The sequence below is a fragment of the Penicillium odoratum genome (genome assembly GCF_028828045.1).
Source record: "Penicillium odoratum strain IBT 22623 chromosome Unknown utg000005l_segment0_segment0, whole genome shotgun sequence".
In the NCBI taxonomy this organism is placed as follows: Eukaryota; Fungi; Ascomycota; class Eurotiomycetes; order Eurotiales; family Aspergillaceae; genus Penicillium; species Penicillium odoratum.
Window position 1 is genome coordinate 6296991 of NW_026643147.1, and position 22414 is coordinate 6319404.

A 22414-nucleotide genomic window follows, 5' to 3' on the forward strand; every position below is an offset into this window, starting at 1 on the left:
TTCCCCGGGTATTTACGACACTTCCATCCTCGATAGATCAATTTCCACCCTCCTTTCTTTGGGTTTGAAATATATCTATGTCCCAAGAGCATTACTTCTAACACGTCCTCTATTAAGAGTATGAGAGTGAAAATGTCAAGACCCGTAGCCTACTATGAGGTCAAAAATATGCATACTTGATGCTCACGAAAGCTTATGTACTAGTAGTACTCATGGCTAAATATTTTGTGCCCATTTTAGTCCTTCTATCCATCTTGTACACGTACAGTTCTTCAGGGCTGTCGACACTGACAAGAATCACCCATTACCAACATAGGTAGAACCCTGCCATATCCCTACGCTCATCCGAAAAGGCCGCTGTAGACACAAGTCCTCGGGAAAGTATTTGTTCACATATCCTAACTAAGCCATAATAGTCAAAGGGTAGTGAGTATATGCAACCACGCTTGGTAAAACAAGATTTGAACAGCCCAAAGGTGTTTTCAATGTTGGCTCTTGGGATTTATTCAACGCCCCATTTAGCTCTACATACCTAGATAGATACATGTACATAGTACATAGGTATACCTAGGTACCTATTTATAGAGAAATTGAACATTTGAAGTACCGTTTTCTGTTCATGCCTTGGGCAGGTGTTCAAAAATGTTGCCAGCACTATCGCATTTCGTATTGCTACAATGTATGTTCATACTATCTACCTAAGTGGTGAGTTGGAACCTTCAAAGACTCTAGTGCTACATGCACATGTGTACATAGGACACCTTACACCATTGATATGTACGTAGCCACGAAGATATAAATGGCACCTGGTCGGTGGACGGAGTTTCAATATAACCACATGATACAGCACTACCTACATATGTATGTAGGACGATAGAGATCTCCCAAATAACGAACATCTCTCTTTCATTCAGATAAATGTGGGCACCTGGGTAAAGGACATCATGTGAGATGCTGAAATATAAGAGATGGGACAAAATAGCCCAAGGAACAAAAATGGCAACATGGCAACAATTGACTTGACCATACATTAGAAGACCCGAACCGTACCAGTTGACCCAATATAACGCCAAGAAACGAGTTTTAATCAAAAGACCATATAACCCCGTGAGAAAAAGAGGAGTTGCGCGGGGGAAATCATGTCGTGTCGAAGAAGAACTTCAAAAAACAGCAAATAAAAGAGAGAAAAAGGGCAAAGGATATGACTTGTGTCGAGATTCAAGAAGATAGAAAGGACCCCCACAAGGCCAATGGTGTCGGGAGATACGAAAAGAAATAGAATCACTTAATGGAGAAGAAATGTAATCGTGTGCACATAACCCGATGCTAGTTTCACGGTCTGATCTAACGCCAACGCCAGTGTCCCAGAACCAATACCACAAGAAGAACAAGAAGAATCCGCTCAAATGCCAGGAAATCAGACTAATCAGACAAGGACAGACAATAGCATGGTGTTGCCCATTGTGCTTTGGCAGTGTATGTCTGACTAGAGCCATGGGCAGTGTTGATGTAGGTAGTGGTCGGTGTAGGCTCAATCTCCTGGACTGAGTACACCTTATTGGGAATGGACTCAATGTGGCCATTGCTCTCCAGCTGCATTTGCTGACAGTACGGGGATGAGGCACCTGCATGATCACGTCGTTCTTCCATCTTGATGATTCGGGGGTAGTTGGTAATATCATCACGCTTGGCATTGGCTTGGGCAGTCGCCATGCTTGCCGCGAGATTGCCGCCAGTGGCAGCAGTAGCATCGTAAGAAGTATCTGTTGCGGTCTGGTTGACATAAAGGAAAAATTCCAGAATCGTCTGGTTCCACCAGCAGAACCACGGCTTCTCACCAGACTGGACAACCTCCTTCCGTTCCATATAACTTGACACAATGTCTTCGGAAAGATCCCGCTTCGAAGCAGAAGTGGAGTCAAGGGCAGACTCCGGGAGAATGACAAGCTTGTCGATGTAGGACCAGAAAAATAGAGCAGCACCAAGGCCTGTATCACTAGTATCCATGACCATGCTCAAATTTTGCGTGGGGGTAGGAAGGATCGGCTGCTGGGCTCCATAAGAGAAGGTAGAGGTTGGAACATCATTGGCGAAAACAATAGACTGTTGACCATTTGAGCTCCCGACGTAAACCTCGAAATCCTTGGGTTCTTCCAAACAGCTCCAGACCTCCTTGATATCGTGATCCTCAACACACATTCGAGAGTAGTTTTGCAAAATTGCTGGGATCAAGTAATGGCCGGTCGGAGCAGGCTTATAGTTTGTCGGTGTAGATGTGATGGAGGAATAGTCCAGCTGAGCCGAGGCCGTCACTGTCACAATGTGTGGGCCCTGCTGCTCTTGGGCTTGTTGTGCCTTGCGATCGGCCTCCTGGGCCTTTCTCGTGCCAAGAACACCACCAATCACACCACCAATAGACCCACCGATCAACAGAATCGTAACAATAAGGACAATAGTCCAGACAGGAAGACCACAGCATACAGTCTGTTTTCCTTTCCGCTTGAGTTTCTCCTCAAATGCCATGATCCCCGTGGCTGCTGTAGCACCCGTAGCGCCAATCACTACCGGACCTGCATTAGGCTCACTGCTCGCAGATGACTGAGGGATCAGAGCCCTTGATGATGTATTCGAGATCGTCTGTTCCCTTGAAGTCGAGCTGAGTTGCTGGTCTTCCTGTGGTGGTAGGTTGATATCGACAGGGCTATCCGCTTCGGCCATGGTTGGCATCTGCACACCCGGGGGCTTAGGAGCCGCTCCTGTTGGGTAGCGTGAGTAAGGAGGTAAAGGTTCAGTGTGCCCATCAGGTCCAATGATATCGCCTACGTCATCCATCCGACGACTAGGGGGCGACTGATATTGTGAGTTGAGGCCGGGAAAGCCGACCGGGATTTCGTCATCCATCCCTTCTTCGACAACATTTTGGGTGTACATCCCATAGGGATGTTGCGGACCACTCGTCTCGCCCAAGGGACGATCGAATGGGCGGATGGTCGAAGTGCTTCCTACACTGGGGGAGCGACCGATACCAACCTGAGGATACATAGAGTAGGGATGGCTTGGGCCGGTCGCACCGGTGTAGGGGCTGAGGGCGCGTGGTATCGAGAAACGGGAAGAGACACTCTGAGTCCTTTGCCCAGCAAAGGTGGCATTATTGAGAGACGTAACGGAATTTCGATTGTTCGCGAAGCCTCCCTTCTGGGGTAAGCTGGATCGACGGGGCGGCTCATCGATGGAGGACCGGGCATCGTCGGCAAATGGATCGTCGTTTTCTGCTGCGGTCGCACTAAACGGTTTTGGAGCGGGATGGTTTAAGGTAGTTGAAGAGGCTATAGAGGCAGGGCTAGGCGCGCGCTCAATTTGGTCGACATAAATGGGTTCTAGGGAATATTCGTCGGAGAAGACATTGGGGTTAGAGGCGCGCGACGTGCGACCAAGTGAGTGGCGAGGCATCGATTCATATTGTCCTTGAGACTGTCGTGGATTTTGAGATGACCTTGACGCCGAGCGAGAATGGTCGGATGAAATGTGTCCAGACATATCTCCTTGCTCTGGCAGCCCTGTCGGGCCACCGCTGTGATTTCGTTTCAATCCGGATTCCTTTCACCCTCGAAAAGAATGGGTGGCTGTAAAAGGTGACCGAAAATGCGGTAGGGCTCTTCCTTTGTATTGTACGGAAGAGTATGTAAATGGTTGACTTGGGAGGGGGGAATAGTTGGGGTGAAGTTTGAAGATGAGGTGAGAAGGAGGGAAGGGAGACAGGTTTGAGACTTAGTGTGACGGCGGTAATACAATATCGGGGAGGGGGCGCCGTAGTGGGAGAGTTACTGTACGGAGAAACTTGGAAACCAACATGTAAAAGATCTTTGAAAGATCAAAACCCCATCTTTGAATTACCCTCTCTCTTTCACCCTTGATCATCGTCTTCTCGTTTCTTTACATCTTTTTTTTGTGATCTAGTTAATGAAGACCCTTAACCCATTATCTTCCCCATGGCCCTGAGAGACCCTTTGACCAGACGCGATCGACTGGGACTCCTCCACGAACGCTACGCCCACTCGGGCCACAAAACTAGCGACTAGAGTCTCTCTCCGGCTGCTCGCTGTGGGTCTAGGTCATTGCCACCCACTTTTGTATTCCCGGGGGTGAAAAAGGGTTAGTTATTGGAATGGTATGAGCAATGAAACTAAAAATATAAAAATAAATAAAACCCAATTCTTCTTCCAAATGTATATCTTGAATCTTGAATTAGGATCAGCTCTGTACATGCGAGGATCAGCGAAGTTTTCTCACATCTCCGCCACGAAAGCCTAGAACCACGCGAACTTCGGTCTTTGTCCGGGTCTGGATTCTCAACCTGCAGTTCAAACAGGAACAATGTCTCCAGATTACTGACCAGCCAACAACACCGCATGATTGTGGACCTGGCATCCACACCCCTGAGTCCAACATCACAGGCCGATTGGTACGTTCTTGTTCACTTCGTTTCGGTATTACAGTAGGTACTCGATTTTGCTTTGCGAGACCGAAGCGAAAGCGAAAGAACCCACCCTGAAACTCAATCTAAACTAGGTGGTTACCGGTATTTGGGATTTTCAGGCATCATACCGACCCCTCACAATGAAGATTGCCCAGCGGATATTCTGGACCTTGCCCATAAAAAGGATGTTTCAATCGGCGGGCTAGTTGTGACCTGTACAAAACAGCACTGTTCACCTGGAAAATACTTTGTTTGGTGGGTTTCAATGAACAATACACCGACGACATAACCTTGGAGTGGTCTGTGTTTCGCAGGTACAAACCTGTGCGAGACCGGCAAAATTATTATCGGTGGATGCATCTTTCAATTACATCAGGCCTTGGATCCATGGAAACCCTAGAAGGTCCTTGGAAAGAAACGGGGGCTTGCCAAGGCCCAGGGTATTGATTAATTAGACGGGTTTTCCCGTTTGTACGATAGATGCTTACTTTGATAAACCTGGTCGATTTTATGCATTATTTAGGCGCAACGCCATGAAACTCAAGTTGGTTTGGCGTTTCAGCCGCCCTCCATGCTTGAATGATTAGCGCAGCCTCAACCCGGCGGTTACTGTGTGAACGCGTAACGCTAGTCAAGGAGCCGGTTCAGATTCTCTTTGTTTCAATCCGATTTTATTCAATCTAGAACGGTGGATCGTGTATTGTTCTGTGGTTCGTATCATCATAGGTCCCACAGTATCCTGACCATCCGCCCAATCCGATTTGCACGATCTATCCAACCGGCGGAGAAAATAGCCGATCTGATGCCCTCAAGCCTAGGTAAATTAATAACATGATAAATATAAGATGGTCTTGTCGGATATTTTCCATGGAGGGAAACACCATTTGCATTGAATAGTTATCCAGATTCTATTGGAAATCTGGGAGTGATTAGAGTCCCTGAGTCTGGCGAAGAATTGCTTCCAACGCAAGATTAAGATTCAATTGGGATCACCTGGCACATCCCGAGGTCATCGGTAGACCATGAAATCATTACCTACCTTGACTATACTTAGGTTCAGAGGTAGATCTATGACCTCGGGAGAGCTCTACTCAGACATCTTTTTACCTAAATAGTTGCATGAGATATGACCCCAGATCACTTACCAAGTAGGTACTGCACACCAGCTAGTTGCGCAGTCGTTCAATAGCTGAGGCCGTCGACTCGCCGGCCCGGAGTGCTTCCATAGTCTTCTCGTCGATCTCGAACCGCCCCTGGCACAGTCCTACAACTTGCTCAAGCAATGAAGATGGAAGAATAACCGCACCATTCTCATCGCCAATTAGAATATCCTTCGGGGTTTTCCAAAGATCACCCCTGAACCGCAGCGAAGTTTGATCTCTGACGCACGGGTGAATGTGTTGGATCCAAAAACGGACTTACTTTTAGCAAAGACCAATTGACACGTTGAATTCGCAGAATCTCATGGTGAAACTTCAAAAGGTCCCCGTAGAGCCGAGGCACACTCACTGGGAATACGATGCTCCTGTACATCCCTCATACGACCGTTAATCAAAATTCCTGGGTTACCAAGCTTTTGAGCCCGGGTAGAAATCAGACCACCCCAGCAGGCGGAAGGCAAATCCTTTGGTTGTTGGATATACATTCTATGACCCTTTTGATTCGCGTCTACAAAGTGCGAGGGGTGGGGGCTGGGTTTGGACTATTCGTCTTTACCATCTTAACGGTGACAGCAGGCGCACAGTTCCTCGTTCCTCCGCCCAGACAAAACATCATGAGGCCTTTTTGGAAGTTACCGTTCGGATAATTAAGCTTCACAAGCGCGTTGCCAATCTGGATATCGATGAATTATGTTGATGATCTGACCAATTGGTGCTGCACAGATGAGTTGAGGGATTATGTACGTTACAAGCTGTGAACTATTCGAGGCCTTTCAAGGCTTTGGACATTGTAGCCATCCTTGCGGTGCAGTGACAAATGTTCAAGAGTAACGTCTCCGGACTCCATTATGTTGTTATCGGGTTTTCCCCACGCCGAGGCGCCGACCCACTGCGATTCGACGGCACGACCGAGTTTATCACCTCGTGAGTCACATACTTGTTATCAACAGCTCGATCTGGGGTTCTATCTACATTGATCATATAAGAAAATTGAAGCAATTGTGCCTAGTACTATATGTGAGTCATTTCCCACAGTTTCTTCAATATTCAAGTGAACTTCTCTCATCTAATAGCTCACCATTTCTCAGCTATCCACAAACAACATAGGAGTTTTGGGAAATGACTGGAAAAGTGGGATTATCTGTGGATACGCATCCTGCGAAGCCGCCACCAGCGACCACTTTGACAGGTCGCACAGTGCGGCTCGAAAAACTAGACCCTCGGCACACCGACGACCTCTATGAAAGCATAGGACGACCAGAGCTTTCCGCAATCTGGACCTACATACCCTCTGGGCCCTTCCAAGATAAAGAAACATTCACCGCATTCATAGAGCAACTCTCCAAATCCCCCGACCCGTATCTATACGCTCTCGTCGACGTCCCATCCAACAAAGCAGTGGGATTTCTATCACTGATGCGCATCGACCAGAGAAACCGAGTAATCGAGATAGGCTTCGTCGTTTTCTCACCCTTGCTGCAGCGCACAACAGCCGCAACGGAGGCATTTTATCTCCTTGCAAAAGCCGTCTTTGAAGATCTGGGATACCGCCGTTTTGAGTGGAAGTGCGATAGCCTGAACCAGCCGTCCCGGAACGCTGCTGCTCGTTTTGGATTCACGGCAGAGGGCGTGTTTCGTCAGCATATGATAATGAAGGGCCGGAATCGAGATACAGCTTGGTTTTCTATGCTGGATTCGGAGTGGCCTACTGTGCGTGAATCATTTGAAAAATGGTTGAAAGTGGAGAACTTTGATGCGGATGGGAAGCAGATCGCTACACTTGTTGCTTTGCGAGGTCATTGATCGTGTGTAAAGTGAAATTCGATCAAAGATCTTGAAATTTGAAACGGACTTAGAAGGACAAGGTAGATTGGTTTCAATACATCATATTTGAAGGTCGGATATTCTCTTGTTGGGTACATCATCTTCCCAACTGGCTTTAAGGGGATCAATACGCCGGCAACCTGGCGTTTGACTCAGTAAGAGAAAATACCAACTGGGAAGTTGATAAAATCAAAATTTTAAATCAAGCGCTCTCATGTGGAAGCAGTCAGGCCATATACTTTTCAATTGTAAAGCCAGTGTAAAAGAGTCAAGGCTTAACCAAAACGTTGCTTTGCCAAGGTATGCAGCCAACCCATTGTCTCCTGCTCCTTCTCACGGTATTTCTGAATGCGCTCCTCACGCTCTGCTAGCCGTGCCCGAAGAATTTCCTCGCGACGAATCTCCCGTTCATTCTTCTTGCGATGGTCTTTCTCCTTTTCTCTCTTCAAAGCAGCAAGATCGTTTTCCCCAGATCCCATCAGATCCTCTTCTGGTGCCGCCTCGGGTGATGCACCTCGAGCGTTTGCAAATTCGCGATTGGCAGCAGCAGCTTCTCGACGCTTCTCGAGCTGTCGCTCCCTCGTACCAGCTTCCGCTCGCGGCGCAACTTCATCTTCGAGATTCCGCACTGCAGCTTTGTGGGATCGAATATCGCTACGATGTTGCTGCCATGACTGCTCGCGCTCAGCAATGGCATCCTCAGCTGCAGACTCTGGATGAATTTGTCAGCGGGCTGTGAGTATTCATTTTGAGGGTGGTCACAAGCTTACCTCTCTTGAGTTCGAGGTCCTGCAGTCTCGGTATCGTCGGCCCAGAATGCGTTGGATCTCTGCTCGAGTTTGGGTGAGGTAGTTTTGGCCCATATTCGTCATCCTCGTCGTCGTCATCTTCTTCAGCGTTCGGGGATGCCTTGCTTTCCACGATATCATTCTGTCCGCCCCGCGCATAATCTGGCGAACGTCTCTCGCGTTCCACAGGGGGTTGTCTCTCAGCCATGCTTTCGCGGGCTCTTTGCAGTGTGGCCGGGTCGTACCAACCCTCGGCCAATTCTGCTCGATTCCTGTCTCTAGTTAACAGCCGGACTATTCGATACAGGAACGATACCTCATAATACCATTTGTGAATAAAGCTCTTCCATCTCCCTTTTACTTCATCTTCAGACATGTCTTCAATGAATTTGCCTTTCTGAATATCTAGGTACATTGCGAACATAGGTTGGAACGCTTCCAAATCCCGCCTCGAGAGCTGCCGAGCCTGAAGCGGCAGAATCACGGGCTGTGTGGGTGTTTCTTTACTCTTGTGATCATGATGCTCTCGGTCTCGATCGTGTCGACGGTGGTGGCGGTCTGACCTGTGTCTATCGGCTCGATGGGGAGAGCGCGATCGCGCGTCATCGCGGTGTCGGTGCCGGTGGGAATGCGATTGGCTGTGTCGGCTGCGATGATGGTGTCGGTCCTTCTCATATGTGGATGGAGAATGAGATCTGCGTAAGGGCTTTGGTGATGGCATTGTAAATATGTTTGGAGGAGAGTCCCATGAAAAGGCCTGACTTTTGAGGATCCCGATGGTATGCGGCTTATCTTATCTTATCGGACCAGGTCCAGTTTCGCAAGCTTGCATACAACGAACTCGTCTTGATTGAATTTCAACGATTCACCACCTCTTCAGACTAACAGAAGGTAAACCATTTTTAAGGGTCATTCATGTAGTCAGCTTATTACAATTTAAAAGAAAAAATCCGTAGTGATAAATACATCTAACTGAAGAGGTATACAGGTACCGACGAACATTAAACATTCCAAATCTAGCTAGGTGGAGTAGTCTGCTCATTAGCCGTTCCGGCGGGCTTTTCGATAGGAGCCACTGCCGGGCTCGATGGCGAGGAGCTCTTAGTTCGGTTGGCGGCAGCCATTTGCCAGGCCGGGATAGAAGCCGACCGATTGAGTTGTGAGAGGGGGTTGCTCTGAACAGGAGCGGCAGGAGAGCTCACCGACGACTGAGTTTCCTGCTCTGGTGAGGTTACAGTTGCCTGCATGCCGTTTGTGGTTGACGCAGCGGAAGCAGCAGTGGTATTTGTTGGGGTCGACGGGGACGCAGTGGATGAGACAGGAGGGGGAGGGGGAGGGGGAGTAGAGCTACCCAGAGTTCTACCAGCCACCGGAGCGGCACCACTGCCACCGAGACGGTTACCCAGAAGAACCTTGAGGCTCTTCAGCTCGGTTCCAAGTTCTTTCAATCGGTTCTCATTGCCCTCCCGGGCGCCCTCGAGAGCTTTGGGAATGGCGTCCTTTAACGACTTGACCTCATCACTAATACGGCGGGTTTCATCGTCTCTCCTCCGCGAAGATGTTTTTAAATCTGCAACAAGACTTTCTACGTCCTTGAGAGCGGAATCCAGGCGCTCAGTGCGAGCATCTTCGGCGGCCTTCAGGGCTGCAGTATCGGTCGAGAGCTGTTCAATCAGATCAAATGCCCGAGAGAATTGCTCGTCAATGTTCTCTTTATCTTGTTCCAGTTGAGGAGGAGTTGGCGGGGCAATCAATGGTGATATATAGCGCTAGATAGGTCAATTAGCATGGGTCACAATACACAGCCATCCATCCCAAAGAAACATACCTTGGTTACGGAATACAGTCCATATCCCACTCCACCTACTACAGTCGCCATGATAAACCAGTCGCGCCAATCACGCTTTGGTGGCCTGTGATGGGATTAGACAAAGGCAATGATAGGGATTCATATCGGTGCATACTCTGGAGGTGGTTGCCATTGGCTGTATGGGGGGTAGCCATATCCTTGGGGTGACTGTGGTGGTGGTCGGTAGGCAAGCTGTTGTGAAGAGGGGGCTGGCGATGATACTGCGCCGGTGGCAGCGGCAGCGGCGGCGGCTGGGTCCTCACCCACTCGCGATAAGGCGAGGTCGACTTCTTCTTGGGTTAAGTTCTTTGATTGCAGGAATGCGACTCTCTTCTCGATAGGCGATGAAGCCACTGATGGGTCTTGGAGAACTGTCCCATAGTTAGCGAATGATTCTATCACGCGACGGTTGCGATAGATGCGTACAGGTCACCTAAGAGGCATGAGTTAGCGCTTGATATCAAAGACAAGGAGGAAACATTCTTACAGCAGACGTGATCAGCTCCTCGCGAGGAGCCATTGTGAATGAGAGTCAACTCAGTCTAGGAGGATGGAGAAGAGAAAGACAGAGGATGGAGTAGGGGAAAGCGACCTTCATCGGCAACCGCCGTGGACCTCGGAAGTCAGGACCGCCAAGCTTCCCCACACCGAATCTGGGAAAGTCTCGTGATTGTGACCCTGTTTGCTCTGTTTGCTTCATTTCATACCGCCTTCTTTATTTGATCGCGACCCGCTTCTTGTTTACATCTTCTTGCCTGACCCTGCTGCACGATAACAATGCCCCCCCTCCACGAGCCAAATTTTAAGTGTCTGACTTAGACTTGAAAAAATTGAGACCCCACATACTCTATTCAACTGCTTGAATCACCGTGATCTAAAACGCCGCTTTTGTGGCATTTGCGATCACAATGTCGCAAGATACTCATCTGTTCAGCGTCAGGCGCCCAGGCCCCCGAGAGGTATGAGTTTCTTTCTGGCCACGATGAATTTGAGCTAACAACGATCAAGACACTTGGGAGTGTACAGAATTATTCTTCGATTCCACAGCCCGCTTCTGCTCTCAAACGCACGAGCTCCATTGGGTTTAACAACCCTCCATTCACATCGCAAAATGCCCGCCGCACGTCGCTACTAAACTCGGCAAGCAGGCCTCAGCAGCCCAATTTCACACGCGCTTCCACCGGAGGTCCATTTGGCGCTGATGCTGGTCTCTCATCTGTCCGCCGATCTGTGTCGAGTAATATGTTTCATGGCGCTAGTGCGGGCCGCCAAAGCTTTGCGCCGGGCTCTCTTTCATCGAATCCTGCCCCCCCAAATTTACAACGTCGGAGCAGTGTCTTTTCGAGACCATCAATGAGTGGTCCGATGGGTCACCAGTCTTTTTTCAACCAAGTCCCCAGTGTAGCTGGTGTTCCCCGGGACCCGCGACCACTTCGGGATCGATCTTTCCAAGCGCGAATCGGACAAGAATTGCTGGAGTATTTGACCAATAATCAATTCGAGTTGGAAATGAAGCATTCTTTAGGACAAAATACCCTCCGCTCCCCGACACAGAAGGACTTCAATTACATCTTCCAGTGGTTGTACCATCGTATTGATCCCGGGTACAAGTTCCAAAAGGCTATGGATGCCGAAGTGCCTCCGATCCTGAAACAGCTACGTTATCCGTATGAGAAGGGAATTACGAAATCACAGATCGCAGCCGTTGGTGGACAGAATTGGTCGACTTTCCTGGGAATGCTACATTGGTTAATGCAATTGGCGCAGATGATGGAGGGCTATGTGCATGGGCAATACGATGAGGCTTGCGCGGAGGCTGGTGTTGATCTCACAGGCGATCGCATTATTTTCCGCTTTCTTACTCAAGCCTATCATGACTGGCTACAAGGTGGCGAAGATGAGGATGACGATATGGCCGAGCAGAGATTGGTTCCGCACATCGAAAATATGTCCGCAGAATTTGCCCGTGGGAATGAACGATACGTACAGGAGCTGGAAGCCCTGGAGGCCGAAAACCAAGCTCTTCGTGAACAAATTGAAGAGATGGAGCGGAATGCCCCCGACATGGCCAAGTTGGACAAGCACTTCCGAATTCTGGAGGACGACAAGCGGAAATTCGAGGATTATAACCAGAATGTCAAGGGAAAGATTGAGAAATACGAGACTCGTATCAAATTTCTGGACGCTGAAATCCAGAAAACAGATGCTGAACTGCAGACGACTGAGACTGAGCGAGCCGATCTTCAGGCCAGCGTGGATCAACAGGGGATCACTATCCAGGACATTGATCGCATGAATACGGAGCGAGAACGTCTCCAGAAGAGCCTTGAAGACACAATGGCTCGATTGGAGGAGACGCACGCCCGCGTCATGGAGAAGGAGGCAGAGGCTAGCCAGAAGCTCGAGGATTTGGAGGAAATTGTCAAAGCCTACAACACCCTTGGCTACCAGACTAGTCTGATTCCATCTTCAGCAGAAAATGCCAAGGGCGAAGACTTTGAGCTCCAACTGAATGTCAACGAAAACAATTTCTCCGCCAGTCAGGCTGGAAGACCACCCAATCGAATTTCATCTGAAGGCGATCGTCTCTTGGCCGAGCCTTTCACTGGATACCACCCAGCGCATTTACTGAATCTCGATCTCCGGGGCTTTGTGCGTAATAGTCTACAGTCGCTCCGGAAGGAGATCAACGAGCGGCGCAAAAGGGGGATCGACGATGACCTGGACCGCCGTAATCTACTTGACAACATTAAGGAGGCGATGGACGAGAAGCGAAGCGAAGTGGAGGCCTTGGAGCACCGACGCCGGGCGGCAGAAGAGGAGTTCGAACGCACCAAGGAAATCACCACCACTCAGAAGTTGGCGTCTGACGCCCAAATTGAGAAGATGGAGAAGGAGCTTGCCAAAATGCGCGCCACCCTAAGTGACAGTGTGCAATTAATGGAGCAACGGGAGATGAATACCAACATCGAGTATGAACAGCTGACTCTACGGGCGAATGCCCTCCGGGAAGAGCTGCACACCAATGTGGAGACTATGCTTAACGATGTCATCCGGTTCAAGGTTCATGTCCAAAAGGGCCTGGAAGACTACGAGAGCTTTGTAATGGATGAAGTGGAGCAGGAGCTAGGGGGTGACCTGCCACCCGAGGAGGAGGAACTATGAGAAATCACTTTGGCGCCTTTATGATGTGACGAGATTCTGTGGAGTTCTGTGTTTTGGTACCACGTTAATTATGTCCCTACAGGGTATGTTTCAATGTACAATACATTATTTTCCCAAATGTTTTTAATCTACACTGTTAATGTTTCTATTTTGACGAGGGAACACGCAATTTGCGGGACGATTGTGTAGCAGACTTAGTGTGAGAACGCCATGGCGTTCCTTTGTTTGACGATTAGAAAGCCTTTAAAGTCCCTGCTGGTGGACTTTGTCCGTTTTAGTTTGCCACAGAAAATCTAGGGATTAGCCAATCGCCATCGAAAATGAAACACTTTGTTTACTCAATCTGAAGGAAGCGGCGGATTAGATTGACAAGAGGACGTAAGCCTTGGTGGATCGCAACTGTGACTCGTCCGTTTCATATTTACTTTTCACACCTCACAACCGACCTCTCTCAAACATCAAACCCCGTCCTGAGATGATTCCGCCAAGATGTTTCATCTAAACAAAGCCAGCGCTAACAAACTCTAGGTTTAGGGCCGCGGCATTTGTGACCTGAGAATGGCGTTGTCCCTATAACCTGCCGCCAAACGTATCGGCTCCACATTGATGGTCCAATATGCTCGTGGGTCCCTAGGGCTTCGTCTGCCCACGCTCTGCCATGATCATCGTTGATTCGACACATCCACCACGTACAGCTGTCCCCGGCACTTGTCTCAAAAAGCCGATCTTCACTGTTCCCAGGATTCAGGGCCCGGTCCAGATGTCTCAGCTAAATCTAGCGGCTGGAGGTCCACTTTGGCCAAAGACCAGGCAAGAGTCCCTGTGGGGTATATAAAGCACTTCTAGTCCTCCAGGAACATTTTTTGAACCAGAGTGCTGCGCGCTTCCTTCTTTTCCAATAACATTTTCGGATCATTCCAGAGTTTGATACTCTACCTATCTATTCCTTCACAATCTCTTGAATTTTGACTATATCAAACACTTTCGTTGTTTATTCTTATCTCAACAACATCTTCACCATGAAGTTCAACATTGCCTTTGCTCTTGCTGCCGCCCTTTACCTGGCCCCCAACGCCGTGGCTTGGAACCTACCTGGGGTATGTGCTTCTGTATTTAATCTTGCTTTCTGATTATGAGTTAACATCCACTAGCTCGGCAAGCGTCAAGATGCCACCCCTACTTCTCAGATTGCCTCTAGCTCCGAGCCTACCGGCACATTCCCATCTGGCAGTTTCGGGGGTGGTGAGGGCGGATCATTCCCGTCTGATGGTGCCCAGCCCTCGGGTAGCTTTGGAGGATCTGGCGGCCATGGTCACGGCTCTGGTAGCCAGCAATCCGGCCGTCCTGGTCCTCGCCCGTCTGGCGCTGCTTCATCCGGCGCTGTTCCGTCCGGAAGCTTTGGCGGTGGTGAGTCCGGTGGTGCCCAGCCCTCAGGTACTGTTGGAGGCACCAGCGGCGGTGGCTCTGGGGGTGCATCCCCCTCTGGCGCACCTCATTCAGGTGGTGGCTCTGGTGGCTTCGGCGGAGGTCAGTCCACCTTTGTGACAGTTCCTGCCGGCCCCACCGCTACCCCCGAGGCCAGCTCTCAGAGCCAGGGTGAGTCCTCTGAGGGTGAGAAAGACCAGCGTATTCACGCTCGTCAATTCCGCGCCATTCAGGTTTAAATGTGTGGGAAAATATGGGCTCATTTGTGGCATTCTCGTTGCCCTGTGTGATTGAGGTAAAGGTCGTTGTGTTACTGTGGCTGCCGGTGCAGTTATAGAGAAAATTACATAGGTATATAGACCTACACCGTATTCACGCAAATGAGACTCTGGGATGATCATACTATTTCTTACCCTCTATTGGTTTGGAAGATCAATAGGTATTGTTTAGCCAGAAGCTAGTAGAAAAAAAGAGCATGTACATTTGGTATTCTAATTCACGTCTAATTTGTGATATTGAACTTTAGTTGGAGTCATTATCTATTCAAAATAGTCCTGTACCTCAAATTGTGGCATATTGTTTTGAAATGAGCTTTTTGAAGATATTTCGAGTCATCAGGTCCAGTCATGTATTCGAAGTAAATGCGGTGGCTCCGATTGGCTGCAGCTTGTGTATGCTGACTCATCCATCTGGGACCAAATTTCCAACGATTCGTTTTCCTTCAAACATTTTCAACACTCCCGTCTTAACGGGCTCACAGCCATTACCGATCACACCTGTACGGATTAAACGGATCGGAGAACCTCTGCGACCGACTGAAGTTTATGTACGACTCGAAATGTGCCACACCACACCGGAACCCATCGAGTTCGTGAATCATCCACAGGTGCCTTTCGCGAGGCTTCTCGCCGTGTCATGAGAAGGTGCCTATGCCCCGGCGGCCTCTTACGAATAGGTCGTGGGTCAATAACTCCTCGTCGACGTGTCATCCCTCATACTGCGATATATCGCCTCCAGGCCCGGCCTTCATCGACGACATGCAACATACGGCCTAAAGATTACGCGCTTCTTCTCACATATAACACCTTACCGCCTTCTCCTCTCCGGTCGTCGCTCAAGTACAAGGTCGATTCCTGGTTACCACTCTTAGAGAAATGTGTCCCACCAGCACAAGGGGGCAAAAATCCTCCTGGTAAGCTTGAGGCTTGCCTTCTAGGCCATGCGGACACTTTTGATAGAAGTCATGCTTTGAAGGCATACCTTTATCATGCCAGAACGGCCAAATTGAATCTCCTCAACCATCTGGGTTTCAATATGGGGCAGTGGTCGTATGTATACCGCCTCCTGGGCAGTTTTATCGACACATACGAAGTGCTCATTCCTTTCATGACCCCTCAATGCCCATCCTCGCGCCTCACTTGGGGAAACACTGGACTTTCTCTCGAGGAGCTGACAAGGGCTCCTCCTGGTGATCTTATAATTAAACGCGAGTTAATCCCGATGCGTCCGCCTTCTGAAAATATCCCCCTCAGAACCCTATCTGGGGCCCGGCCAGCAGTACGGGACTTTGCTCGCTCATTCTTGGGGGAAATATTGGTGAATCTTGGTTCGTTGGTACTGGAAGCTGCAGATCGACCAGCAATTGAGTCCGAGCTTGCAATGTCATGTGTTTACCGCGTCCTAGCTCGTTTGCACCACCTAGATTTGGTTTCCAACAGAGTTTACCAATCTCCAGAAGACAAAACAAATAGCTTTGCAATCCGACCACCCGGGCTGCATTTGCTTACGGGTCACATCATGAGTGTCCTTTCTGACGCAGCATGGTTGGAACACGAGTCCACACTTGCCACCGCAGCCACCGAGGCTGGGGAAGAACCCCCTTTCGTTTCTTTCAAAATTGGAGTTCGAGAGTTGGGTCATGAGATCTGGTTAGAGCTTATCCTTTGGTGCTGTGTGGAACACGGATTCAACAGACAGGGCGCTTGGTTGGTGCGTCAAATGTGCGAGCGCAAATCCCAGTCGAGCTGGAAGATCGAGAGCTGGGCCCCTCTTATGGAGGCTCTCGATCTTGTAAAACAGACCAACATTAGCACTGAGCAAGTCTGGCGTCGTCCGGGCCAGGAAAGCCCAACGGTGACGCCCAAGGGCTCCAAGAAGCCCCCGTTCAGCGGACTTGGCACAAAAACAATCAGTTCTGAAGTGGTTTCCAGCTTACGAAATGGGCTATCTGACATCGCTTATAATGGCGTCGGTTTCCATGGCTTGTCTCCTTCCGAGCTGCTCTTCCACTCCAAGTCTCTAACCGCTTTACTTGACCCACCCGGTCCAGCTGACGATCTCCGTCCGACCAGAAGAGTATCCACCGAGCATATTATTCGAATCATTGAATCTGGCTGTTTAGAACCGATGGAGGATCCAATCGCGTTGGAGAAAGTGTTACGGTCTACTCAAAACCTTGTACCTCCGTGGGAGACTGATCCAGTTCCCTCAACGGTGGACCTGAAAAACATGACGAGAGCACAGCTTTATGACCAGACAGCAGCTCTAAGTGGTCTAGTCCAATACAACATCAAAGGCTACAGCTACAAACGCCAAGCTACCCTGGCCTTCATCCAGTATGCTTTCCTTCAAAACATCGTCGATGCCAGCAAGGTCCACCACATACAGGCATTCTTTGACCATCTCACTCAATCTCAATCGATGGACGTACCCTTTTTCGATTCACGGCAACTAAACACGTCTCAATTACTGCAGTCGTCTCTCCCCCAGTTGTCTCTCTCAACTTTGGCCGATTTGCTTGATTTGGCAACTGCTATTCGTGCTGTCGACTTTGGAAACTGGTTGCTCTTTAATGATGATCTTGATGGTCCCTCGATTCCACCAGCTCTTTATGGCAAGCAAGTTATAGCCTCGTCGATTCTTCGTTTTGCGACCGCTACGCGAAATAATGAGTTGAGTCAAGCGGTGATCAAATCGCTGGAGTTCCCACTTGCCGTGAACACCCTTAAAGCGATGGCTAATGTACACATTGAATTTGGCGACTGGGCCCGCGCGATTTTGGCCTTTGAGTACCTGCGTGACTACAGGCTTAAGTCTTGGGGCTTTAGTAATATCCTGATTCTGGGAGCGAAGATAGTCAGGCTTGATGGTATGTTAAAGCTACGCCAGGCCAATGGGGCCGAAGAAGAAGTGCAACAAAGATTGAGGCAAAGTCTCGACCACGGAAAACGACTTCTAAGTCGTTTCTTCACTGGGGAATTCAATACGCCTAAAAGCAAGAGTTGGAGACAACATGATTTCCAATGGAGAGCTCTTCGGCGCGTACAGACGGTTTTCCGAGGAGTTCCTGGTGAATTGGGAGCCCTCGCGGCGCAAACAAAACTTGACCGCACCTTTTCCAGCCGTGACAACATACCTTATGTTCCTGCTGCCTCTTTCCATGTACTTCTCAACGCGATACTTGAAGTCCACGGCTGCAAAGTGGGACATAAATTTGCGATCCAGTGGCTCCAAACCGTCCCCAACCCAAAGGAGTGGCGCCAGAAAGAAGGCGGTGTCACCCGACTCAATCTTCACAACGAGCGTGATTTGAAACTGGGTAACCCCGATTTCAGCATGCCTTTCCATAACCATGTTATGAAAAAGGCCGTCGTTCCAAATCTGAACACGATCCGCATTATTATCCAAGCTGCCATGCGTGAGCTTGAGGCAGATCAGCAGAAGTCGAAGACTGGACAGCCTTCTAGTGAAGGTTATAAACTTGACGTTCCAAGGGCGGTTTACAAGAACCTAACAGTGGATGGCGGCAGACCGCCGGCTACTGAAGCTGAGGCCGTCCTCGACTGGTGTGCGGCTTTCCTCCTACGTTTCGGTATGCGAGAAGACGAAATCGATTTGGAGATGCCAGGCCACACGAGCCGCCTGCGGGCTCGAGGCGTTTTCACTTCACCGCAAGAGAAACGGAGCCGTGTCCGCGTCAAGGAGATTCAGAGTAATCCCTGGATGAGCACCTTCATTAAGGAAATGGATGTGAGCACATAAAAGATCCAGTCTCAACCCACGACCAAACTGATGGGGTGATTCATGGCTTCCTGGATCATTTCGTGATTTGCGAGACTATAAACTCGCGTGTATAATATTTTGTTCTTTGGACCATGGACAAACAGTGTATATACCCTTTTTCTTTTTCCATGTTCATATGATGTATGATCACTTTTTTCCCTCATCCTTCCTGTCCCTAGGGTGCCTGTACATAGCGGAAACCCAAATGTAAAAGCATAAACTCAAATCGATCTACTGAAGCAAGACACGAAGAGGGGTAAGATGGTATACAACCCATAAGATTAAGATATTGAGCCCAATTTAAAGATCTTAGAATTTTAAGCAAGATCATGACAAACCCAATCCATCCCAGAACACCATCCGGCAATCAAACAGCGGGCAACCAGGCCTACCTAGCCGATATCCTTCCATCATACCTCCGCCTTAAATGTACCTCCAAACCAATAATAATCTCCCATCCCATGTCGATTATGCAAAAGCACGCCGTTGTTGATATAGAGCAGTGGAGGAAGGGAACGGGAGAAAACAGAACCAATAAAGAATAAGCCATCAATTTGCTCCAATAACGAGATTGCAAAAGGTAGGCAAAGAAGAAAATCAGAAAAGAATTTCCAAAATTACAAGTCGTACTTGCAGGGCGAGCCCAAAGGATAGAAAAGAGGCTTACAAAGCCAAGAAAAAAAGGCGATGTCACGATCAAGTGATAACAAAATTGAGGTTGAAGGAAAGAGAACGAGAAGTTAGGTCATGCGTCTTCACTCATAAACAAGCATCATTCAGTAATTTTTCCCTCGACAAGATCAAATTTGATCCCAGTTCTGATCTTCGTTCGAATAGGGGAAGAAAGAGCGGATAAACTCGCCGCTGATAGGATCATACGGGAAGTACAGGTCGTCTGTCATCTGTGCATCGCCCGTAAGTGAGGACATGATATCTGGTGTGGACATGTCTGAGTATCCCGCAGCATTGCTGAAATAATCCACACCAAATTCGGTGGGCTGCTGTGCAGCCAGCGATAAGTTTTCTAAGTGTGAATTCCAAGGCCCTGAAACGAAGGGAGCAACGGCCTGTGCAGCTTCCTGTGGACATTCGAGGGAGAGTGTAGAAGCAGGTGCGGGTTGATAGGAGTGGGTAGGCATGTCATCAACGTTGAATTTCATGCCGGCAGACAGACGGCGCAGAGAAATGTCGCAGAGCTGCCAAGCGCGACGCGAGGCAATGCTGTGCTGGGACATAGCAAAGAGCCAACGGATGGCCTTTTTGGATAGGTGAATGAAATTCTTTTCTTCTTCAGGCATGTGAACACATCCAAAGGCGAGCTCAAGTAGGAGGACCGTTGCGGCTTGCATGAGATAGTGCAAGATACACCACCACGGCGCAATCTCATACAACTGAATAGCATTTGGCTCCTCGGGGATGAGATCGAGCATGAGGTTTGCGGACTCCAGGGTCAGTTCAGCCATGTCGTGGCTGAACGCTGATTTTTCTGAAGGGCTTTTCTTCTGAGCATCGCGCCGGCAGAGACATGGGCGTCCCAATGTGATGCGTGCACTATAGTAGTGGAAGGCCAGTGCCAGTTTGTAACGGAGTCGGTCAGGTTCTTCATTTTCCTTCTTGGTGAAGTCGAGTGTGGCCGGAAGACTGTGATACCAAAGGTCGATACGACACCTTAGCTCACCGATTCGATTCTCGATATGAGCCCAGGGTACCATAACGCAATCCACCGAATACACTTTGTTCACAACTTCCTGCACCACGACGGCTAGATCACAGTAGTAGAGGTGACAAAGGCCCGCGTTGACAGGCACGCTCTTCACCCACGAGTTGTCGCGTATGCGGCTTGAATGGGACGCTTCTTTGCCTCCAGTAGGGTTGAGGGGCATATGTCGGACCCATGAACTTGCCATTATCTTATTGATACGGTCATCTCGGATTACCGAATCGTTTAGCAATTCAGCGGCGGCTGGTTCTATAAGTTGGTCCTCTTCAAACGGCAGCGGCAGAGGTGTGGTGCATACTCCATCCAGGATACAGGAAGCACGGCCGGTCATTATACCCAGAAGATGCTCGAATGTGTATAGACACCACCAGACTCGATAGCGAGCCTCTTTGGACACATTCGGTGTTGTAGGACTGCTATTTTTCATATTGATTCCCAGGGTGATTGCAGACCGAATCGCCAATGCAGAGATTCTCCATGCCCTGCGAAAAGGTTAGAAAGATCCTTCATCATTATGTCGCATAACGCATCTGCTTACCGGTTGATCTGATCTGATGCAAGCAAGTAAAAGGCGATCAATCCTTCTACCTGAACCTGCTGGAGATCAGGATGGCTGAACAAAACATCACCATTCATGCTGAGGATCCTAGCCCGATTCAGATACAACAAATGATCTTTTTCATCTCCGCGCCATGATGCCTCGAGAAGATCACCATGTTTTGCACTGATAGCAAATATCATGTTCAGAATAGCGAGCCATTTGTCTCCGGGTTGCGCATTGCTATCATAGAACGTCTTATACTGCGCAGTGAAAAGAGGTCGGTTGATGATGGGGAAGAACGGGTGGACGGTTCGCAGATAGTCATCGAAAAGTTGATCGGCCTGCTCTCGCGGAGGAACCGAATACACGTCTATCGGTCCAGGGACATTGATGTCCAAATCATCGAGATGGTAGTTGACAGCGTGAAGAGCGAGGTCATCATCTTGTCGCTTACTTTGGCCAGGCTCCAAGGATCCAGGTAGTCCTTGTGATCGGTGCTCTGCCTCTCTTTGGAGCCTTTGCATCCAAGTCACCTCGGAGTTCTTCCCCATATATCCAGTCGCGCGAGAGTGCTCGTTTCGGTTCAAGTCCTCTTCCACTCGATCAATTGCCTCCAGCGAACCGATCGATGAAGGCGAGCTTGGTTCATCCGCTTCTGGAAGGTCATCCTGAGGGGTGACAGAGTGAGATGGGGCACTACTGGGTGAGTATTCTGCTGAGTCCAAACCATGCTGCAGGTGTCGAAAGATTAGTATATCTAGCGCGAAGGGTCCGACAGCGTACGAGCATACCTTGTCCAGCAAGCTTTTGATCCGTTCCGCCGCACGGCTTTCCACAAGGTTACCCAGGTCCTTCAGCATATTTTCATAATCATAAACTTTTTCGGTAAGTTTTTCGACGTGTCTAGTGGGGTTTGCGATAATTGATTAGCTCACTGAAACTCCAGGATGATGCTATCAGCAGAAGAATCCTACTTTTTCGTCTTTTCTTTCCATCCAATGGGGTAATTACATGTGACCCTGAGTTCACGACACTGTCGACAAACAGGAGTATCGCCACTGCATTTTGTCTTGCGCTGGCGACAAGATTCGCAAGCCCGAGGTACCCGGCGACTATACCGCGGGGCGATACCCCCGCGGTTGCGGGGAATAGCGACTTTAGCGTGCGAGTTTCTCGGTTCGGCGATCGATGAGCCATTTCCCAAGATCGAAGCTGTATCGGCGTTGGAGGCAGGTTGAGTTGGTCCAGTGGAGGGCAGTGGATATTGCTGGTTGCGGGCGTCGATCGGATTTGCCACACCCTCACCCGGTGGGTTTTGGGGCGGCTCTTCCATCGTCATGATAGCGGTCAATTCAGGCAGTCAGGATTCACAATAGCGAAGTGAGGGTGCAGGTTCTCGCCGA

At 49.3% G+C, this 22414-nt stretch overlaps 9 protein-coding genes across 9 annotated transcripts; 4 read left to right on the forward strand and 5 right to left on the reverse strand.

Annotated features, from left to right (window-relative positions):
* Window positions 1-1422: 1422 nt before the first annotated feature.
* On the reverse strand, window positions 1423-3537 carry N7520_007939 (uncharacterized protein; the record flags this gene model as incomplete). Its single annotated transcript, XM_057141873.1, has 1 exon — window positions 1423-3537. One exon carries the CDS (start codon window positions 3535-3537, stop codon window positions 1423-1425), a length of 2115 nt encoding a protein of 704 aa, XP_056995879.1.
* A 2106-nt stretch (window positions 3538-5643) lies between these two features.
* Window positions 5644-6122, reverse strand: N7520_007940 (ribonuclease E inhibitor RraA/Dimethylmenaquinone methyltransferase; the record flags this gene model as incomplete). Its single annotated transcript, XM_057141874.1, has 2 exons — window positions 5644-5855; window positions 5987-6122. The coding sequence occupies 2 exons, from the start codon at window positions 6120-6122 to the stop codon at window positions 5644-5646; spliced, it is 348 nt and encodes a 115-aa protein (XP_056995880.1).
* A 634-nt stretch (window positions 6123-6756) lies between these two features.
* On the forward strand, window positions 6757-7440 carry N7520_007941 (GNAT family N-acetyltransferase; the record flags this gene model as incomplete). Its single annotated transcript, XM_057141875.1, has 1 exon — window positions 6757-7440. One exon carries the CDS (start codon window positions 6757-6759, stop codon window positions 7438-7440), a length of 684 nt encoding a protein of 227 aa, XP_056995881.1.
* A 296-nt stretch (window positions 7441-7736) lies between these two features.
* N7520_007942 (uncharacterized protein) lies at window positions 7737-8970 on the reverse strand (the record flags this gene model as incomplete). Its single annotated transcript, XM_057141876.1, has 2 exons — window positions 7737-8173; window positions 8232-8970. 2 exons carry the CDS (start codon window positions 8968-8970, stop codon window positions 7737-7739), a joined length of 1176 nt encoding a protein of 391 aa, XP_056995882.1.
* Window positions 8971-9265: 295 nt separating this feature from the next.
* Window positions 9266-10618, reverse strand: pex14 (putative peroxisomal membrane anchor protein (Pex14); the record flags this gene model as incomplete). Its single annotated transcript, XM_057141877.1, has 5 exons — window positions 9266-10018; window positions 10078-10162; window positions 10214-10469; window positions 10525-10531; window positions 10586-10618. The coding sequence occupies 5 exons, from the start codon at window positions 10616-10618 to the stop codon at window positions 9266-9268; spliced, it is 1134 nt and encodes a 377-aa protein (XP_056995883.1).
* Window positions 10619-11006: 388 nt separating this feature from the next.
* On the forward strand, window positions 11007-13263 carry N7520_007944 (kinetochore-associated Ndc80 complex subunit NDC80; the record flags this gene model as incomplete). The annotated part of the gene is made up of 2 exons (XM_057141878.1): window positions 11007-11057; window positions 11107-13263. The coding sequence occupies 2 exons, from the start codon at window positions 11007-11009 to the stop codon at window positions 13261-13263; spliced, it is 2208 nt and encodes a 735-aa protein (XP_056995884.1).
* Window positions 13264-14282: 1019 nt separating this feature from the next.
* On the forward strand, window positions 14283-14927 carry N7520_007945 (uncharacterized protein; the record flags this gene model as incomplete). Its single annotated transcript, XM_057141879.1, has 2 exons — window positions 14283-14360; window positions 14415-14927. The coding sequence occupies 2 exons, from the start codon at window positions 14283-14285 to the stop codon at window positions 14925-14927; spliced, it is 591 nt and encodes a 196-aa protein (XP_056995885.1).
* A 676-nt stretch (window positions 14928-15603) lies between these two features.
* Window positions 15604-18729, forward strand: N7520_007946 (uncharacterized protein; the record flags this gene model as incomplete). Its single annotated transcript, XM_057141880.1, has 1 exon — window positions 15604-18729. One exon carries the CDS (start codon window positions 15604-15606, stop codon window positions 18727-18729), a length of 3126 nt encoding a protein of 1041 aa, XP_056995886.1.
* An 821-nt stretch (window positions 18730-19550) lies between these two features.
* On the reverse strand, window positions 19551-22350 carry N7520_007947 (Zn(II)2Cys6 transcription factor; the record flags this gene model as incomplete). The annotated part of the gene is made up of 4 exons (XM_057141881.1): window positions 19551-20952; window positions 21009-21742; window positions 21803-21914; window positions 21986-22350. 4 exons carry the CDS (start codon window positions 22348-22350, stop codon window positions 19551-19553), a joined length of 2613 nt encoding a protein of 870 aa, XP_056995887.1.
* Between the last annotated feature and the right edge of the window lie 64 nt (window positions 22351-22414).